Source organism: Pimephales promelas, chromosome 19 (assembly GCF_988280905.1).
Source record: "Pimephales promelas chromosome 19, fPimPro1.hap1.1, whole genome shotgun sequence".
In the NCBI taxonomy this organism is placed as follows: domain Eukaryota; kingdom Metazoa; phylum Chordata; class Actinopteri; order Cypriniformes; family Leuciscidae; genus Pimephales; species Pimephales promelas.
This window is the reverse complement of record NC_142787.1, coordinates 12,048,972-12,070,271: the sequence shown is the minus strand read 5'-3', so window position 1 is coordinate 12,070,271 and position 21,300 is coordinate 12,048,972. Positions and strand designations below refer to the sequence as shown.

At 38.7% G+C, this 21,300-nt stretch overlaps 1 protein-coding gene across 2 annotated transcripts in view; it reads left to right on the top strand.

Moving 5' to 3' along the window:
• Positions 1-4,230: 4,230 nt before the first annotated feature.
• The window catches only part of cert1b (ceramide transporter 1b), a 46,342-nt gene continuing 29,272 nt past the window's right edge, over positions 4,231-21,300 (top strand). For both annotated transcript variants that reach the window (XM_039661077.2, XM_039661076.2), the window contains exons 1-2: positions 4,231-4,828; positions 6,005-6,139. In XM_039661077.2, the coding sequence (XP_039517011.2) occupies positions 4,685-4,828; positions 6,005-6,139 (279 nt within the window). In that variant the 5' untranslated portion in view covers positions 4,231-4,684. The remainder of the gene's footprint in view (positions 4,829-6,004; positions 6,140-21,300) is intronic.

Below are 21,300 nucleotides of genomic sequence, written 5' to 3'. Positions count from 1 at the left end.
ACCATAAAAACACTTTTTACAGGAAATGGAGGTGAATTTCCCTTGAGTATATATCTCGGAAGAAAGGGTCGTAATCAATTATGTTTTAGATGAGGCCAGGAACTTTTTGAGTAGCAGCAATAAATCTGTGCATCTAAAGCCTTGAAGTCATGTTGGAATGATTTACAGGATATGCGCACATGAACGCCACCACAATGCAATATTTAAGGCTGGAATACACTACTATAGGCACTTTGTACAGAGCTGCAGAGAAAGACTGTGTTAGACGGCTGAGGATCATTCACTACCAGACTTTCCACTCACACAAAGCATGTATCTCATTGCTAGAAGACACATATGAAATCATAGTGTGTTCTATAATCGATCAAACATGTTTAATATCCTCATGGAATTATAGACTGAAGCTAAAAAATGGAGTCTGAGTGCAATTTTATGTGAAAATTTTCAACTCCGACTGCCCAAAATCATGTATCTACAGTAATCAGATTGAAATCACTTGAACTTGCATCAGAGATATTTGTAAGAAAAGGTTTATGTACTCTGGAAGTCTAGCATACATCACCAGAAAATCGAGGTATGGCATAAAAATAAACATCCCCCCCCCCCCTAGTTTAGTCTAAACCCTGTCTGTGAAACCAGGCCATACATGATAAAACGTTCATAATCAAAAATAAAACATGCATTTACAAAATAGATTTTCATTTCATAATCACGTACTTAAATTAATATTCCAACTCAATTTTGTAATTCTGTAATTCACCCGTTCCTAAGTAGGAACTTCCCAAAAAGAGAATAAGTACTTTAGGAAGGATATGTGACAAACAAACAAAGCTAGAGATCCGTATTAGTAATCTAAATGATGACTCTGCTGTAAAACACAGCACTGTTATTGTTATATTAATCATAAAGTCAGAAAGAGAAAGAAGGTTAAGACAATGAGGGTGTGCCTGTGCTGTAAAATCACTTGCTATAAGCATGACTAATAAGATCATGTTCACTTCACTGTCAACTGTGTCTGACTCATGTTCATGAGTCCTTCAACCCCATGAGTAAGACAGATGGGGGAGAGAGACGGTGTGTGTTGCATCTGATGCGTTCACTCTGTGAGAGGTGAAGGAAAACAGAAAAGCAGTACTACCAAATGAATGGCACTTTCACAAACAGTCTAAATGATGACGAGACAAACAGTTCTCACAAAACAGCATCTTATTCTGGTGAAGGACTTCCCACTGATATTTCAATTAGACAAACACACACACACACACACACACACACACACAATGGTGGAAACAAAATTAGTTCTAAACATTTCCAAAACTAAAAGTATGATCATTGGATCAAAACAAAAATTGATGCTTAGATCAGAATTAACGTTACATAGCCGGGCAAAGAATACAACGATGGAAAAGGCCAAACTGTTGGGTTTGGTTATTGATAGTCTTTCGTGGACAGAACACATGAATACTGTTAACAGAATAGGATGCGGCATTGCATTACCTAAAAAATTTTGTCATTTTGTGAATCGGGAAACTTTAAAAATAGTAACAGAGTAAGGCCGAGGTAAAACTTCCGAAATCTCTGTGTAAACAATGAGTGACGAACACACGCAATTTAAGCGATCATTTCCGGCGCATGCCGTCAGATTAGTTGGACGTGGCTGTAATTACACGAGGTAAAAACGATATAAATATACTATTAGTTTTCTTACACAAACCGCTCATTTCATGTCTTAGGCCATCAATGTGTACTTGCATTTACGGGTCATTAAATCATGTTTAATTTTGACTTCTCTGTGCATGCTCTTAGAAGGGGAACCGAGGGTGGGTGGACCCCCTAAACCTGCATTATATGACTGATAGACAACAACGGTTTGAGCGGAAAATATCAAAATTGAAAATACTGTGGAAACAAAGACACCTACATCTTGGATGCCCTTGAGGTAAGCTAAAACATATCAAAAATTAATTTCAAAGTGAACTATCCCTTTAAACATAAAAAATGGTAACAATCCAAAGATTTTGAATTGTCTGCAGTTTGGCCTAGTATGGACTTGCTACTTATGCAGTTTTGCTATAACACTAAAAAACAATGTATCTCGTCCAATGCTGTTGTTACGTCCATATCAAATAAATAAATAAATCTAGGCAGGTGGAGCTGGGGAGGTGGAGGAGTTCAACAGCAAACACTGAACCAGACTATTTAAACGTTGAGCAAGAATCTCATTGGCTGCAGGATCAGCAGAGGCCAATCAGCTTGAGCCATATGCGGTAATGATGCGGTAACACTGAACATGACAGACTGGCATGTTTGAAAAAGCCCAACCGTATACGTCATCTCTACCTTCCCACATCTTTTTCATCTTCACATATTCATTCAAATCATCATACCTCCATAGTGATGCATCCACTGATTCACCTTCATCCATCCGTAACATCCATCAATCCCCTTTTCTTCTTCAGCACAGCAGTGATCCGGATGAAGGCAGTTCACCCATACCTATCAGACAAAATGTGTGTGAACAAATGAAAAGTGTCAGGTACATTTTATGGTGGGGCATAATGCTTTGCTATTGATATGCATGTGTAACCCTTAATGGCAAAACTAATGAGGTGGTATCGTGATGTATTGCATTACATGATAGACAGAGCTCTCTTTCTCCAGTAAGAAGAGCTCAGTAGAGTAAAGTGACCTGAATATCTGAGCTTCGGTCACAGGGGAATGATGCGCAGCTAATGGGCACAACTGCTATGAATGGAGGATACTGAGGACTGATTGAACAGAGACATTCATTAGTCATTTGTAAGCTGCACGCTATAATTTGTGCATCCATTTATAAGGTAAATTGCAATTTTACAAAACTAGCGTGGAAGTTAAATCACTCTTTAAATCAACATCAGCTGCTGCCACAACTATATATAAACACGTCAACAGCTTAAATAAATGCATTTGAATATTTGAATGATTCATAATTTCAAACATTTTCTGAAGAAAATTTGAGTAATTCTTGCATTTGCAGACCACACCGCCATAATGCTAGTTGCATTACTCTAATGTGTTTAAAGTGGTTTTAAGCATGTCTCCATGTTTCAAAAGGCCTAATAATGGCCACATTAACTGTAAAAGTGCATCCTTACTTATAATGTGTAGTATTCACTTTAAATACAGCTTTCATTGCTTTATAGGGTAAACCTCAATACATCAAGGCATATTAACATTAAAAACATAAACACACATTCTGAGGATTGGCATTAATATGTGATTATTGATGTTCAATGCATTTATTCATTGGTTTTCCCCTTGTGCTCAGAAATGGAGCTTGCAGAGGGATGTTGCATGTGGCAAAACTGATAAAACATAAATGTGATACTTTTGATACCTTTCTATCTTTTTGAATAATGTCATCATGACCAAAAACTTGAAGTGAATATTTTTTTCCACATATACTTCATGTGGATGTTTTGAAAATTGCAAGCTCCATTTCTTAAGGTGAGTGGTTTTAAGCAAGTTAAAGTACAAACACTGCTGTGCTTGATTTGAAGCTCATTGTCATGAGTGATGATTCACAAGTAAGTTACACACTCTCCACCAGAGGTCAATAGGAAGAGGAAGCGGGTCACACTTTTATGTTTGTTTAGCATTTATATGAATCTGCAATAAAGGATTCTACCACTTATGCCACACTTCTTCCCTAATCTGTGACAAAATTGTGAATTTTACGAATAACCTGTAAAAAAAAAAAAAAAGATTTCATGGGGACTTTAATTTACCTCAACACAAACCAATAAAGGAAAATGTCAAAGCAAAACTCGATCATTTACCGAATCACACTTATATTTCACTATTTGTAGTGTTTGCTAATAAATGAACCATCGTCACTATCATTATATTTCATATTAGGGTTAGTGATTGATATGCTGTGAATAAACACCCTAGCAACCAAACATAGCATACTCATGACACCTTAGCAACTACATAAAGCTGTTTTAGCTATTTCAATCAATATTCGTTACTTACTTACAACAAAATGGTAAATAATTAATGTTTACATGAATTATTAACGTTATTGTTTAGAAATAGTACATTCACCAAAATGCTGTTGCTGTAAATCCCGAGGTAAGTGCCAAGCAAACTCTCTCAACTGTCAACCTCTTTTCTATGGAAAGGCGGGGCCAAAGTTTCCGAGGCTTAGGTGACGTCATACTCTAGCCAGCGCCCCTTCAGCTGCACACGCGCGCCTTCAGCGACTGAGAATGACGTTGGCATAAGCCACCTTCAAAAATTGATGAAAAAAATAGAAAGGCAATAATATTTTTTTCCATACATTTTTTCGAGCCGTTCGCGTATTTTTGTTTTTGTGAGTGAGTATACTCTCTTTTAGCAGCTAATGTTGATTTAAAGGGCGTTTTTTTAGTGAGAGAGAGAGAGAGAGAGAGAGGGAGAGGGAAGAGAGAGAGCGAGGGGGCGGGTGTCTCTCGCTCTCGCCTCGCGCAGCCTCACGCGCTCACAGATTCGCATGAAATCAACACACGGACGGTTTACTTCCACATTTATCGCTGATTTTCGGTATTTTCTGGATATACAACACCATCATCGATGCGAGGCCTTCTAATGAACACTCATCGCTGATATTAGTCCCGCATTTCTTCTGTTTTTGTCGTTTTTCCCCCTCAGTGGAGCGTTCGTTATGAATTCCAGCCCGCTTCCTAACGGCAGGCTCCTGCCGGACAGCCAGAGCTGGAACTCCTCCGGTTCCGAGGAGGATCTGGAAGCCGAACCGGGTCCCGGACCGCATGGAGGGGTGTTGGAGTTCAGCGGGGTGCTCAGTAAGGTGGGTAAAGATCTCGAATAACGCCTCCCGACACGGGGAAGCGCGTGTTTTTGTGTGTGTTTCCACCTGATCCGATGTAAACAAACGTCAGTCAGTTGGCTTAATGTCACGAATCCTGTCAAAAACATGTTTGAAATCAAAAGGTAAAGTATTAATTATGGATCACTAAGATATTTTGCATGGTAACATTATTTTAATGACACATTTTTACCCATTTTTTTTACACCACCGTAATGTCTTATGCTCTGTCCCCTCAGTGGTGAAATACTAACAGTCAGTTTAAATGATAAATACATATTTGTTCGCATTGCGGTAATAATAATTTGGTTTTATTTTTCATGGTGATTTACAGTGCATACTGACCATATGCTGCTCTTTAGACACTAAGCCTCAAGGTTATGTTAACTAAGACTGTTTTTTGATGAATGCTAGGCTAAATATGTAATGCATAAATGTCTTTCCTTATGCGTGTATAATCAGTATAATTGGGAAGGGATGCAGCAGGTCATGAGCTGATGCTCGGGTTTGTGTGGGTTACTAGAGTTCATCTGCTCGTCTTTTCTTCCTGATGGGATTAAACGAGAAAACCTCTCATGACTCAGACAGCTGTGATGAGAGGAGCGTTTTCCATAAGAGATTACTGAATTACTCTACAACTTGAACCCCTCCCCCATGGAGGATATCTATACATTCAATATAATCATTAGTTGTATTGTGCATCCAGTGTTTGTCACAAGTCAACATTATGACTGTGTGCATGCCAGTGTTATTTTAGTATCATTGATGTACTTTATGTTAATATTTTGAATGAGATTTTATTTGTATATTTTCTGTATTCATTTTAGTAATTGTGTTGTGTTAGCCATTTTCATAAGTTTTTGTTTTTTATACTCGCAGGGTCCAAATAAACAACCTAAAAAAACAGTAGACCAAAAGTACTTGGATGAGATTCTAATGTGTGTATTTGATGGACACTTTACAATCCCATGAAGATTTTGGCAACAGAAGTGTAGGTCACATGACAATGACAACATGGCGGATGTAATATGTTATGGTTTTAGTTGCAGTAGTTAATGATAACAACAACCCACGGTGCACCACACATATTTCACAGAGACATTCACTCTTTGGTTTTCTCATATTAACAATATTTCCTCTTTTGTGTTCCCTCTACAGTGGACTAACTACATTCACGGATGGCAGGACCGCTGGGTCATGCTGAAGAACAACACTTTGAGTTACTACAAATCCCAAGACGAGCGAGAGTATGGCTGTCGTGGTTCCCTGTGCCTCAGCAAGGCTGTCATCACAGTGAGTATCATGGGGAAAGATCCCTCCAGACAGCCGTGGGAATATCACAGCCGAGCCAAATTTAGAATGGTGGTGTGCATTCAAAACGAAAGCTTGAATGGGTTCAAATTGGAGATTATGCTTAAGCCGGATGAAGATTAGCAGGGATGATATTTTAGTTGATCAATATTAGGCAGGCCTCATATTTCTATGTCTCACAGCTTAAGTAGCGCTAATACAAATAATAGGTATAACTATATTTTCTATTGTACATTATAATATTTCAATGCCTGAAAACTTGACTTGAGGCATGTGATTGCACAATAATAACCCTCTGGAAATGCCCATGTCTATGTATAATTCAGTGAAAACATCATTCATTGTTTTGTGCCATCGTTATTGGCTGCTTGCATGGATGAAATATCTGTATTGCAGAATCTCTTGCAATTCGATTTGGTTTTATGGTTGTGCTTTATCTAAAATGTTAAGCGCTGAGGCAGTAGATGTGCTGAGAGCTCTTTTTATGGCAGGGGAGAGGAGAAAAGAGATTGACGGAGAGCAGACAGGATCCTTTGCCACAGGCAGTCGGCCAGGCATAGACAGACTGTGGCCTATTTCCCCCCCCTTTCATGGTAAAATCACGCTTGCGCACCTGCAGAAGCCCAGAGACACCGTGTACTTTGCCTTTTAACGTCACGTTTGACTCCTTACTTGGAGTTCTTAACAGTGGCAGATATTGCTAAATGTATTAAATGCATAATGCATGGTTCAGTTTGAGTGCTTGTGATCTGATTTGGCCCAGCAGATTTCAGACAAACGGAATGAAATGAGAATTCCCTGCATTGCGTTGAAGATTAACTCATGACCACACACAGATTTCGACATGTGCCGCAACAGTCCATGCCTGAAGTGTCTTGAGTCACCACTGAAAATGAGGAAACGGGGCGAAGGTTGTGTTGTTATGGAGACCGCTGGAAAGGTACAAGTCCTTGTGGTGACCCTGTTACCGTCCTTCAATGATTAAACCAAAACTCTTTCCAAAGATACGGGGAAAGGAACACACACGTTTGTGTGAAACATTTCAGCCTTAAAGAAAACTCATTAAGTGAAGTCTGAAATAGTCAGGCATGGTGAATGAAGGGTTTTGGAGGTTTGTGACTGTGCACAGCCTGTGCTCTGGTCGTTCGTGTTTAAAGCTGCCGGTTGATGCTGTGAGTTCGACATTCTAATTTGATGTTTTGCATTTTGGCTTTAAGCGAGAGAAAAATGGCTCCTTTGTTTTAAGACTCAGTGTGACTCTTTTCGGCTGTGTATTTGTCGAGCTCCAACCATTATGGTTCAGCATAAATATTAACTTTGGTATTAAACACAAGCGTGTGGACTGGAACTGTAACATTTAGGGTACAAAATTAACTTTTTGCCTCACCAGCCAAAGGAGAGTGAATTGACTGAATTCATCAGCCATAAATATTTATATTAAATATATTAAATATATATTTCCAGCTATGAAACCAAAATACATTCATTGTTTTTTTTTTTTTGTTTTTCTTTTGTGTTAGTTTCAAACAGTGCACAGTGTTTCCCCTAGGATTTTTTTTTTTGGGAGGGGGGGATAAAAGTACACGACTACACTACCTGCTGCTGTAGCAGAGCGGGCATGTAATATTTTTATTATTAGACATCAAAAAGAATATATAATAATTCAAATAATGTATTATTAATTTTTTTTTTAAATATATAGATATATGAACAAAATTCACACCAATTCTGTGTTTTTGCTGGTAGTAAAATTAAGCCATGAAACACTAAACTTTTTGTCAAATAATGTGCTGCACAATGAGCTTTACTGTTAAAATTAAAACATGGATTATTCCTTAAATTCAGTTTTGTTCAAAAAAATCATGATTTATTCATATTAGTGTTAATGTATTATTACATCCGGACATTTCCTATTTCTACTGTACAACAGTAATATATTTCAAGTTAAACCGAACTTTTATTTTGACGGGTTGCCGTGAAGCCCTTTGGAGTTTCTGTGTGTTTGCCATGATGATAGTTTCACAAATGAAGCGGGTAAATGATCACGAAGTGACTTTCAGAGTGGATCTAGAGCCTTGAGAGGAAGTTCAATCATTTCTGTCTTCATATAGGCAAAAAAACAGCGCAAGCGTCACACGTGTGTCTTCAGTGTATGTGGTAAATAAAACTGCGTGTCGGCTGCACCAAAGCGGCTCTGGGCTGCACTATTCATTCACACGGAACATACGATTCATATGAACAGGATTCGTATTTAAATAGTATTTGTGGTTTAATATTCACACACACTAGTCTATCGCGATTTTTATTTCAAGTGTACTGAACCGCTTTCTATTTATTCCTCGAAAATATACAGTAAAATCCTTTTTTATGACTGGATTTCGTCAGCGTTTTAGGGGGGGCGGGCCGCCCCCCTAAAACAATGGTAGGGGAAGCACTGGTGCAGGTCGTTGTGTGCTCATCAAGCCATTCTGCATCTCTCTACCTGTCAAAATGTTTTCTTCGAGAAACGATGCACAAGCCATGATGAACGTTTGTATGTCTTCATATTGATTTGCTTTTGTCGCTTACGAGGAACAGACGGATCGGTTTCACACATATATTATATTGCAGTACCTCATAAATGTACCTGCCAGCTGGCCACTGTGTTTAAACAGTTTTCTTTACTCATGTTTGGCGCTTGGCTACTGTTCATTTTGGACCCTGGCCACTGGACAAAGTATTTTTTTGTAATCTGAAGAGTGCACACATTTTTAACATTCTTTGTGCATCTCCTATAGACCCTATTCACGGCAGCGCCCTCTTCCATTTTTAACGGGAATGAAATGAAAGCGATGCTCGGGGATAGACAATCACCTCTTCAGTAGGTCGTACTGTTAGTTAATGCGTTTTTGGATCGTTCTGCTGATGAAACACTGCAAAAATATCTTTCCAGTGAATTTCAGTAGACAAAAAAACTCCCGACAATATGAGCTGTTGAAAATGATAGAGCTTTATTCAGCTTTTTACAGCGGATGCCACTGAAAACACGGCAAGTTTCTCCCTCACAGCCGCTCTTTCATACCTGTCACGGCTCTGCTCTGAATAAGGTCTGTTTTCTAAGTAAATCCGTTTCCCTCTGAATGCCGGTCTAGAATACGAAGCAGCTTTATTCAGATTTATTCGGCATGCACATGGCAGCAAATCTGCCCTCATAAATCCTCACAAAAAAACAGGTTATTGTGTCACATCGCTCTTCCTGCCTGCTATTACACTGTCCTCACATGACTCACACAGACTTAAACAGGTCACACATCGCGGGTTTAAGTGTCTAAGACCACAGGACCACCCCAAATTCAGACAAGCTTAACCCTTGCAGACACAACAGGATTATACCGTCCTCATGAATATCTGATTCAAACCCAGAATGCCTCATTGTGCGTCCTTCTAAAACTGGGTCTGGCTGCTTCAGCGCTCCGATCAGCATATTAGCTGGGAACAGTGTTAATTATGCTTTTTGTGAGACACTCAGGCTGTTGAATTGGACTTGATTAGATTAACGAATTTCAGACCTCAAGAGATGGAGACAGATTGTGAAGGATCAATCAGTGTGATGACAAAAACAATTTCACAGACACTCGGTCTGATTTAATCGGTCTGTCAACATCACTTAACCAATCCAACATGCTCGTTTTCACATTATTAGTGATGATGATATGTAGGATAAGTGCTTTTAGCAAACCTCGAAGTTTTAAAGTATTAAATTAGATGTGCAACGTATCCCACAAAGCTTTTTCTGCATTTCAGTTTATTGTTTTGAGCTGGATCTGTTATCAACAGCCGTATTCAGCACAAGAAAATATAAAGCGACCACAGCACACGGCTTTCAGCGCTCACACAGTGCATTGAACTTGAACTATGTGCTTTCCTGCCAAGTTTTAGCCTCACGTGAGCTGGATTCTCTCTCTCTCAGCCTCTTGCTCTGTTAAAGCATGGCTCATAAACATACCATTTTTCTTTGAGCGATGCTGGACCTGGACTATGTCATGATCTGACAGTGAAAGCTCCCACTGTGTATCGGTGTGTCAGGGACAGGTACACACAGGTACAGGTTATTCTGGTCCAGGGCGGGTCATTTCACATGTCACCATGGGATCTAGTGCAGCATTCAGCGCATGTCAGGACTGGCAGATTACTTAATAGAGCTACAATAGAGCTTACTGGAGATAGATGATCAGTGCTTGCGTTTCACTATTCTTGACATTTCTTGATCATCTTCGGGTGCTTTTATTTCTTGAAAGCTTAACATTTTTGGGTCTACATTCATTTTTTTCTGCGATTTTTATTTTTATTTTTTTTTCACCAGATGACTCGAATAGCTATATTTTTTTAAAGAATTATTATTCATTTCTGTGAGGGGATTTTTTTTGGGGAGTGCATCTGCATAGAAACTAAAAAAAAAACAAAAAAAAAAACCTTTTACGTTGATGGGAAAATCCCTTCAGGGCTGGAGTGGATGGTTTAGGAAAAGCTTCACTGTAATAAAATAGTTTTTCGAAGTTGTAATTAAAACAGAGATTATTGGAGTACATTTTAGAAGAGAATATTATTTTATTTCATGTTTAATTCAGTGTGTTACTACTTGCCATTTCTTTGAAACAATTTTCACTCTGAAATTGCTAGTAAATTTATAGGGCTGTCAAATGATTAATCGTGATTAATCGCATCCAAAATAAAAGTTTGTGTTTACATAATATATGTGGATGCACTGTGTATAATTATTTTATATATATATAAATACACACACATGCTTGTATATATTTAAGAAATATTTTCATGTATATACTGTATATAGATTTATATATACATTATATTATATACAAATATATTTTATATATAAATAATATTTTTTTCTTAAATATACATGCATGTGTATGTATTTATATATATATATATATATATATATATATACAAATTAATTAAACAAAGTGCACCCACATATATTATGTAAACACAAACTTTTATTTTGGATGCGATTTAATCGCGATTAATCGTTTGACAGCCCTATAAATTTCACAAAGAATCTCTAAGTCTTACAGCAATTTTTAGCTACTAGCTAGTGTTGAAATTAAAATGTGGTGTTAAAAAATACGTTTTTTTAACAATTCAATAAAATAACAATCATTATTATGATTTTATTGTGGCTATTGTAAAAAAAAATACAATATATTTCTTATTTTGTTTAATAGTAATATGACACTATTGCTATTATTTTACTGTAAAATTGCAATACTAATCTTTACATCAGAAGGAAGGAAGGTTGGAAGGTTGTTGATGAGTAGAGAGAAGAAAAAGAGAAAGAATCATAAATGATGAGACAAAGGGAGAAAAGCAGAAACCTTGAAGGCGATTTGAATGTGGACAGTGTGTATCAAGTTACTCATTTTGACCTGATGTGTTTTGTTTGTTTTAGCTGGTTTTATTAGAGATCAAACTGAGGTCTTCCTGTCATCTATGTGTATGCTTTCTTTGGTGTCCAAACCCTGCAGGTCCTGTGTGTATTCTGCTGTGTGTGTTTTTTTTTTTAGATAATTCATGTGGTTTTGGGCTGAATATTGCTCTGATTACTCTTTCATTTATTCCAGTCCAGAACTGGTTCCATTTATCCAAACCTAAACCACAAGAGAACCTGATCAAAACTGCTACCAGATGAGTTACCGACCCTTCAGCCTTCTGTAAACACGACCACGAACTCGATTCGCATGCAGCCTTGCGCTCGTGCTAAACTGCTCTGGCGCCACAAAATGGGAAAATGATGATCTTCACAACTTTTGCATGCCACCTTTTTATTGTAAATTATTCACACACAAACCGACTCCCCAAATGAACACCGTAGTTTCATTCAATGGTCCAGGTGTAATATTCTTATAAAGGTTGGCCCAAAGTTAGCCATTGTATCATGATAAAACATCAGCTGCATGTTTGTTCAGTAACAGAGGAGTCAGTTATCATCAGTTTACAACTGTTTACTGCAGCACTGAGACGAGCTGCATCTTTTATTAACGCTTATGTTGGCAGGCTCGATAAACTGTGTGTAAAAGCTTTTCAGACATTAATCGAAGCTGTTCTGGTGAAATAAAACGGCAGCATTGGTACTTTTTTGCTGTGGCAGAACATTGCTGTAGGATGACAGGCATACTGACACAGCATTTCTGTTTTAATGTCTTTGTGACTGTTCTTTCAGAGAAATTGAACTTTCTAAAACCATCCATGCATGTATGCATAATTTCTGAGATGTGCTAAAAATATATCCTTATTCTAGTTGTATTTACACACCTAAAGCTTTTTGCAAAGTAGGCTAATTCTTAAAGTTTATAAATATATCATCACTTCGTAGTCATGCCCAACATATGTACTCTCTCTCTCACTCACTCACTCACTCACTCGTATTGACCTTCTAAATATTTGATAAAGGCAACTAGGGGTGTCCATGGTTAACCGTTAACCGATTAACCGTTTAAAATTGGATAACCGAGTGAAACCTTTTTGCTCTGTTAAGTGGCGTCAATACATATTTGCACAAAACTTTTGCGTTTTTTTCTTTTTCTGATTGTCGATAAAAAAAATATTGTGAAATGACAGCGTTTCTATTAACGGTGTTATGCGACTAAAACATTTTTTTTTCCTTTCGCGATAAGCCATTCTAAAAATAATGGCAACGGACGTTGGTAGTCTATCACAGCCACCGCACTAAACATTATTATTATTTATAAAAGGAGACGTGGTGTGTCATCCAAGCATTAATGGCAGGGACAGTCAAAGAGTTTCTGTGTGTTTCTCCCTCATTTCTGCTCCGCGGTCTTGATTGTGGCATTTCTTTGAGGTTTTGTCTAGTAGGCTATTCCTTGTATCCTTTATGAATTTTAAAAAAGAACTCTGCCTCGTATATGTCCAAACGGTCAGTGTAGCCTACTTTTGTGTTCATTCGTTTCCCCTTATTTAATCCGTAGGTCTTATTGCAAAGCGAAAAATGAACGGTTGTTGTATTTTGTAAAACGCAGAGTTGAACACCAAAATGTTCATTTGAACTGTAGGACTACGTCAAATGCTGCGCAAATATATATAGGCTATATATCGACGAATTTTCACTAGGCAACGTTTTTTGTAGTTACAGCTGCCAAAGAGAGAGAGGGAGTCAGTCAAGTGCATTTTTAAAATGTCAATGACTTTGTGTGTGTGTTTGCATTTGCATTTTCGATTAGTGTTCTGTGCTAAACCCAGGGGGGTGCTATCAAGCGGCTTGTTCTCACTCACAGCCATTGTGTGAATGACCTCAACTTCTGTCACATGGTAAACTCTGGGTTCGAGTCACCCTCTGAGGTGATGGCTGTGCTGTGAGCTGTTTTGGGCTCAAAAACCACAAATGAGTGTGACAAAGTGTGCCTGCTTGCATTTCCTCAGACAACACAAGCAGCTCTTCATGTCTGAAACAGATGCCGGGACTGGTTTTCCTCCCCTTGGCTTGACGAGCACCGCTTTCTTTGTCAACTGGGAAACTGGTTTGAAAACAGTCATTATTTTTACGATTCATTTAGTGACGCTACGGTACAAATTTTTCACGTCTTTAAATTATGGTACATTTTTAGCCACTCAATGGTGTTGTATAGCTTCATAAGGGAAGGCAGTCGTGGCCTAATGGTTCAAGAGTCAGACTTGAGAGACCCGAAGGTTTGAATGGTTTGATTCTCAATACTGGCAGGAAAGGACTGAGGTGCCCTTGAGTAAAGCACCTAACCAATCGCTCCCAGGGCATCACGGCAAAAGTGTGTGTGTGTGTTAGCTACTCGCTACTCCTAATGTGTGTGGGTTAAATGCAGAGGAAAAATTCTGAGAAAGGCTTATTTGGCCTTCACACTATTAAGATATAGTGCAGTTTTTCATAACAGTATTGAATATATCATTCATTGAATATTTTCATTTTTATTCGAACTATCTCTGATTATTACATCCCATAAACAGATTAGTTTAGTATGGTTGGTGAAGAACACATTTATTGTGAGTGTGAAGATTGACTGGAGACTTTTTATTGTGTTTTGTCCCTTTAAATCTTGACTGCAGAGCTGCTGCAAAGTTCGATTTTCCCATTTCTGCTGGAGCCATTGAGCGCCTCAGGCTTTCAGAGAGCTCTTGTTCAAATGGGTTTGAGTGAATCTGTGTGAAGGTGTCAAACGGCCTCCATTACGGATCAAACAGTCAGTGACCCCTGAAACGTCCTGTAAAGAAAACCGATGGCAAAATGAGGAGGAGGTGATGACAGCATGGAGATACTGGGATGTAGGAGGGAACGATCTGTGATATTTTTAAAGACTAGTGAAAAAAGGGTTGTGTAGACCTGAATTGAAAGGAAACGAGAAAACGAGAGGTGTGCGATGGTCCTGTTGTCTGAAACGGGAAGTTCGCTCCCTGCTGATGAAATCCTGTTTGATGACCCCGAGGTCAAGTCTGAAAGTCCTTCTGCTCATCACTCCTGTCTTCTACTTCCTTCCTGCCATGTTTGCTCTAACCAGGACTCTGGAGTCACATCTAGGCACACTTTAACCTATCGATAATAGCAGGTTAGTTCGTCATATGACCTGGCTCCCTTCCTTTGCATCCTGTGTCCTAAGCTGTCGCTCAGCATGGCCTGTGTTTCCTTTGTCTTTTCCTCTCGGATTCAAGCTGAAGTCCCACCTTCCTGTGTTTCTGATTTCCCAAAGTCAGATCCAAGACTGAAATGCTCAGTACACAGTGATTTACTCATTATCCATTTCTGTCTCTGTAAGAGAAAGCAGCATGTGAGGGCCACGTGAGCCGTGCTGTCCAGCTTTAACCAGCGGCTTGGTCACATTGACTCGACTGACACCAAGTTTTATATTACTTGCCATCTGAGGAAAGTGTGGACTTCAACACAATATGTTTATTATTTTACACCCTGGACACATTATCATCACGTCTTTTGTGATTTGACACTCTGTTCTTTAAATGTAGACCTTGAACTGTGGCTATCATTAACATGATTTTTTTGCGTTATTAATTGAAGTATAGATTATTGCGAAATAGTAATTTAATTGTCTTTTTGGTTAATACAACTCAGTCTTTCTTTATTTATACCCTGAACATTGGGTTGAGCTGCAGCTGAGTTTGATGCTTTTTTTAATCAGGCAAAATGAACGTGGCTGTTGTTTTTGATCACTGGTGCCATTGTGTTTAGCTTTTAAACTAAAATCTTTTTTTTTTTTTTAAAACTCCCAAGAACCACTGGCAGACCATTATTCAATAAACGCAAAAATAGTCAAGGCACGTTGGGATGCTTTAAAGGGTCACTTCACCCATTTGCATTAAGCTTTGTATCTTTAGAAACTAGGGCTGTGTATTGGCAAGAATCTGGCGATACGATACATATCACGATTCATGGGTCACGATTCAATATATTGCAATATATTCCGATACTGTCCATAAGGCGATATATTGGGATTTTTTTTTAAGTAGGACTATAATTTTAGAAAAAGTAATATTTAAAAAAAAAAAAAACACACGATGTGAATTAAAGTCAAACAAATTTACTGAAACAATTCAGTACTCAGAAAATCAAACTACCAGTTTGGGATTGTGGTTCACGGGTTCATTACAAAACCTTTGGTTAAATGTGTTTTTAGAAGTAGGTCATAAACTTAAGGGGGTCGCACACTGGACAAGCGCAGTGCCGCGCCATAGGAAAACTAGGTATCGCACACCAGACGCGCACTTTCTCATCAGTGTTTGGCCAGCAATATTGCTATGTTTACTGACATGAAATGAAGATAATGTCTGTTCTATGTTATGATTGTACTGTACAATTAAATACAATCGTTGCTGAGTCTGCAGTCTGAAAACTTTACCTCAGAGCATCCGTTAACTGAATGAATTGAGAATCTCACCTGAAAAATCCAATAACATCAGCAATTGTCATTCAAGCAGCATACATTAGAAACGATTTGAGACAAAAATAATGAAAACTTTATATAAAACTATGTAAATGGTGCTCTGTGGCGCAGCAGGATTTTGAACACGGTCCTGAGCCGTTGCTGGGCACCGCGGACAGTCACAGATGCCAAATGGCGCCGCCGGTGTGTGTACACTAATAGAGAATAATGTGTTCGAATTTTAAAGATGTGGCGCTGTGCTTCTCGTCTGGTGTGCGACGCCCTTATAGACTCTCAGCCGAAACCCCCGTTTCACTGTTGCTCACGCGACGGTCCTGCTTGACGCTTATGCGCGGATACTGCTCACGATGAATGAACGCACTCATTGATTAACATGCACGACGAAAAAATACCCCGCTGTTCACGCGCCGAACTTGTAAAGACAGACACCGTTCACAACTGCATGGTTCCTGTCGATATCGTTATTTCGTATTTACTTTGGAAACCAAAATGATTCCACACTTCCAAACGGAATAGAGCGGGAGCCGGTCTTTACACTGGGTTCAGCCATAGCTATGTTGTTTCTAGCAAAACGTTAGGCTAGTGGTGTGTCTATGCATAAAAAAAAAACATAATAAAAAATCGATATTTCGTTCCTGAAAATCGATACAGTATTGCAAAATAAAGTATCGCGTTACTCAAGTGTATCGATTTTTTTTTTTTTTTTTCTTACACCCCTATTACAAACCCAGTCATATTTTTGAATGGTCATGGTTTATTCCCTTATTTTCCCCCGAGATGGGAGAAATAAGGATTTAAGTGTTTTACTTCCTGCTTATCGTGACGTAAAAATCGTCATTTCATTAAAATCTTTAGAACTACATATATTAGCTCATTATTTTTTCAGGGCGTTGGACCCACTCACCCTACAAGCCTATTACAGATCAGTGGGTGGGACTTCACTTGCAGAAACTGAAATCAATATCCGCCATCTTGTTTGGAAGCTAAGCTAACTAGCGCTGTGGAGATAGTTTCTTCCGTCATTTTCATAACTTACTAAACATGATATGGAAGAAGAGGATTTTGAAATTCTGCTGCTCGAATCCGATGTTCGTGGTTATCTTTACGAGTCGCAATATATAGTTTAGAGCAGCTGAGGCTGATGGAGGAGCAGGAGACGCCGAGGCGGCGGCCTGTCACGGTCAAGGACCCCGCACTGACTCTGGCGCTGGGCGGATTGCTGTTGCCTGTACTCTCGCTGCGTGCTACGGCCTACGGACACAGCCCGTCTGCTGCAGAGAATTTCAACGAAGGCAATTTCTCCTGGAGGAAATCTCTGAATCAGACGAGCACACGGACGTTTGTGTTGTGATAGTTTCGCCTGACTAAACATCCAGGTATCATGCAGTAATTCACCAAACAGAAATATATACAAATGAGGAGTAATTCACAATTTTTTTTAAGAGTTTGCCAATGTAACGTCAGGGTTTGTTGTTGTGGGAAGAAGGAGGCAGGAACCGGCGAACATTTAAGCATTTTAATAGTAAAATGAACAAATACAAAACGAAAGTATAAGCCAAAGCCAGCACACACAAAACGTTACACACATCAGAAACAAAACATCATAAAATCAGGCCTGTTTCTCTCTCGATCTGCCATCGTCGCTCCCCGTTTTATGCTTTCGCTTCTCCGTGAGAGACGCAAGACCGGCGCGCGCCTCACAGGTGTCTTTCATTATCAGTCTCTGTTATAACTCACGCCACCGGCCTCGCGCGGAGCGCCATCCTCTTAAGTTACAACTAGAGGTCGACCGATTCATCGCATTTGCCGATTAATCGGCACCGATAGTTGATTGGTGGAACTATCGTTATCGGCAAAAATCCGCACCGATAGTTATTTCCTGGTTTCGTCCGTTGCTGGGGCGGCTGAGAAGTGCGCGCTGTCATTCATTACACAGTACGAGAGAGCTGAGAAGGGTCTGCTGGCATCATGCAGTACAAGAGCGGCCTCTAGAGGTGTCATAAAAAATATCAACTGATGCCTCGTGTTGTTTATTTGGACACGTGACACTGCGCGCTGGACTAAGAGCGCGCGTTGTGTGGAGAGTGGAGATCGCTGACATCTGATGCGCATGCTAAAGCACGGACAGCGAAAAGGTACAGGGAATTTTGTCATATCATTATAAACGGATGAATTTGTTGACTAAATGCTGCATTAATAGAGAAAGAACCGCACAACAGGATGTTTGTTTGCCTTCGAGAGTGGCTGAAAGGACGCACATTAGTACCTCAAGCGGTTAAAACACTGACCCAAAAATACACCTAAGTCCGACCCAAATGTTTAATGTCATAAATTGTTACCATCTATTTGCATTAGTTTATATCCAGCTGGTCACTTTAATGCATTCATTAAGCAGCGACGTTGCATATAAGCTAGAGACGTATGATAGCAAACTGATATGTTCATACAGCCGACAAAAACAAACGAATCAGAGAAGCATTCGATTTCGGTTCTTTTTTCACCATCACTTTAATACATATTTATTTTTATTAAATATTCATTAAGTTCTATAAAATACAGGGCTCCAGACTGCGACCAAATAGTCGCATTTTGCGACCAAAATTTGAGAGTGTGCGACTGAATTTTACATCCAGTCGCACATGTGCGACCGGTAAATTTGCCACACGTTAAACGCATGGTAAAGCGTGGAAGGGACGCGTCAATGAATCCGTGACAAGAATAGCGCGATTAAACGTCTGTGGGAACATGAGAGACGGAGTGAGACGGAGACAAATATCACAACCTGATGCGTGTCTGCGCAATAAGCGATCTATCTACACGTTACCTAGCAGCGAATACAAACAAAATGAAAGTGGAACTAAAATACGCAACTCATATAGGCTATGCTTCACGGACCGTTGGCGTTTTTATTAGGTTGGACCAATAATAGACAGAGGCCCCCCGAACCACCGACAGTAATAAAGCCCCGAACTTGCCAGTCGCTGGTTAACACATTAATTAACATTAACTAAAGTTAATAACTGCTGTTCATTGTTTGTTAATTAACATACTACATTTTTAAATTAAGGTTTTTATTTGTTAACCATAGTTAAAACTCTATGAACTAACATACATGATCAAGGTGAAATTGTATTGCTCATATATTAATGCTGTAAACATTTATATTGCATAATGAACATAGTTCATGTAAACTGGCTAATAAATCATTGTTAACAAGTTGGACTTGCAACATGTTATAGCTAAAGAAACACACATTTGACATATTTTAATGTTTAAATTATTTTCAGATGGCAAATTTTGTTATTATTTGAAACGTCTTTTTTATTCATTAGGTTGGCTTGAAAAAGAAAAGTTAAACAGTTACATTTGGAATGTTTAATTTGTTATTTAGAGTATTATTTTTTGTTTGTTTGAAAGAATGCCTTTTATTGACATGTTTTCATGGTTCATACAGTTCATACAACTTGGAGTGTTATGTTTGTTTTTATCCAGTATCAATTTTAAAAACTATCGGTTGATTAATCGGTTATCGGCAAGTACAGCCCAACCTAGCTATCGTTATCGGTAAAATCCAATATCGGTCGACCTCTAGTTACAACCCTCTCCCTCGATCGTCCTGCTCGCCACAGCCAACTAGACATTTTGTGTGAAATGAATTTCAAACTCCGGTGACAGCTAATGTTAGCCTTGTAGATGGAAGAGTGAATTCTCTGTTTGCGCTGTTCCCATAGACAGGCTGTTCTGGATTAGTGGGTGTGGCTTGCGGAGCATTGTGGGACATGTAGTTTTTTCATATATAGGCGCCCCTTGGTTAGTCTTTTCTCGGTCAAGAGGGCACCAAATTAAAAAAAATTTTACATTTCGAATACATATATAATCTACTTTCAATAAAGATTAATGTTGCAATGGGTGAAATGCTCCTTTAACGTTTGAACTGTGGCACATTGGATAATTGTAAAAGACGTCGTAAAACTGTTGTTGTCGACAGCCCATAAAATGCATTTAATTAGGCAACAAATTTTTAGTCCATTTGCTTAGTTATTTAATGCTACATTTTAATTGTTGCACAGTGTAAATAAACACACCCCAGTATCAGTTATAAAATTCCACCCTAAATGATTGTGATCCACTAGTTGATTATACAAATCCATGTAATGGACTACGAATCAGATATGTCTGGCTTGTATATAACTGTTATTAATTAATTATTATCTTTAGATGTAGGATTTAGTTTGGATCCATCTGTGTATTAGATAAATCAGCCATACAGCTGTATTTGTATATTGTGTTTTACTCTGGAACCATTACATAATGCATCAATCTTATGTTGCCACACAAGACATGTTGATTATTGTCCTATTACTGGGACACTGTATATGAGACATTTCATTTAGTTTTTGACACGGACCTGTAAATTTCACAGGCTCCCTCACTGTCTCTCTCCTGACTTTGCATACATAGGCCTGTGTGTGTCAAGAGTTGAGTAAGTGTGTGTGTGTGTATGCTGTGAAGCTGATCTATGGGAGAGAGAATGAATGTGTCCACTAAGAGTGTTTGAAGTTCAGCTCACGTCACGTGTGCTATGGAAGATTTCTAATAATTCACTTTGTAACAGTCGATAGTATGACTCAGTCTGAACTCAGTATTACTTAAAGGGATAGTTCACCCCAAAATGAAAATGCTGTCATAATTTACTCACTCTCAAGTTGTTCCTAACCTGTATGAGTTTCTTTGTTCTGTTGAAGATATTTTGAAGAATGTCTGTTACTGCCATTGACTTCCATAGTACGTACAGTAGTATGAAAATTTTCATTTTTTGGTGAACTATCTCTTTAATGTGAACGGTTCTGTTAATTCAAGTTTGCTCAGTTCCATTAAATAAAAAAAGTTCAACTGTTTATTGCTAGGTCATGTTAACTAATGTTGGTGTTTGTAAAGTGTTACTAGATTATCAAAGATATTTGTTAACTTCTACCAAAGCTCTGTCTGCCATGTTTACTCCAAAATGCAGCGCTACCTGAGATGGGATCGCATGAATAAACAGATGCCAGTTCTGTTTAACATTAGTGTGTCAAGTGTTGTGTGATATTTGTGTTTGTGTACATTGCAGTGCAGTGCAATTAATGGTGTCTCCCTGGTTAAGTCAGGCCCATAGTGATGACCCTTGTGTTTATTTTAGTGTCTTTTCTCAGTACCCACTGTGAC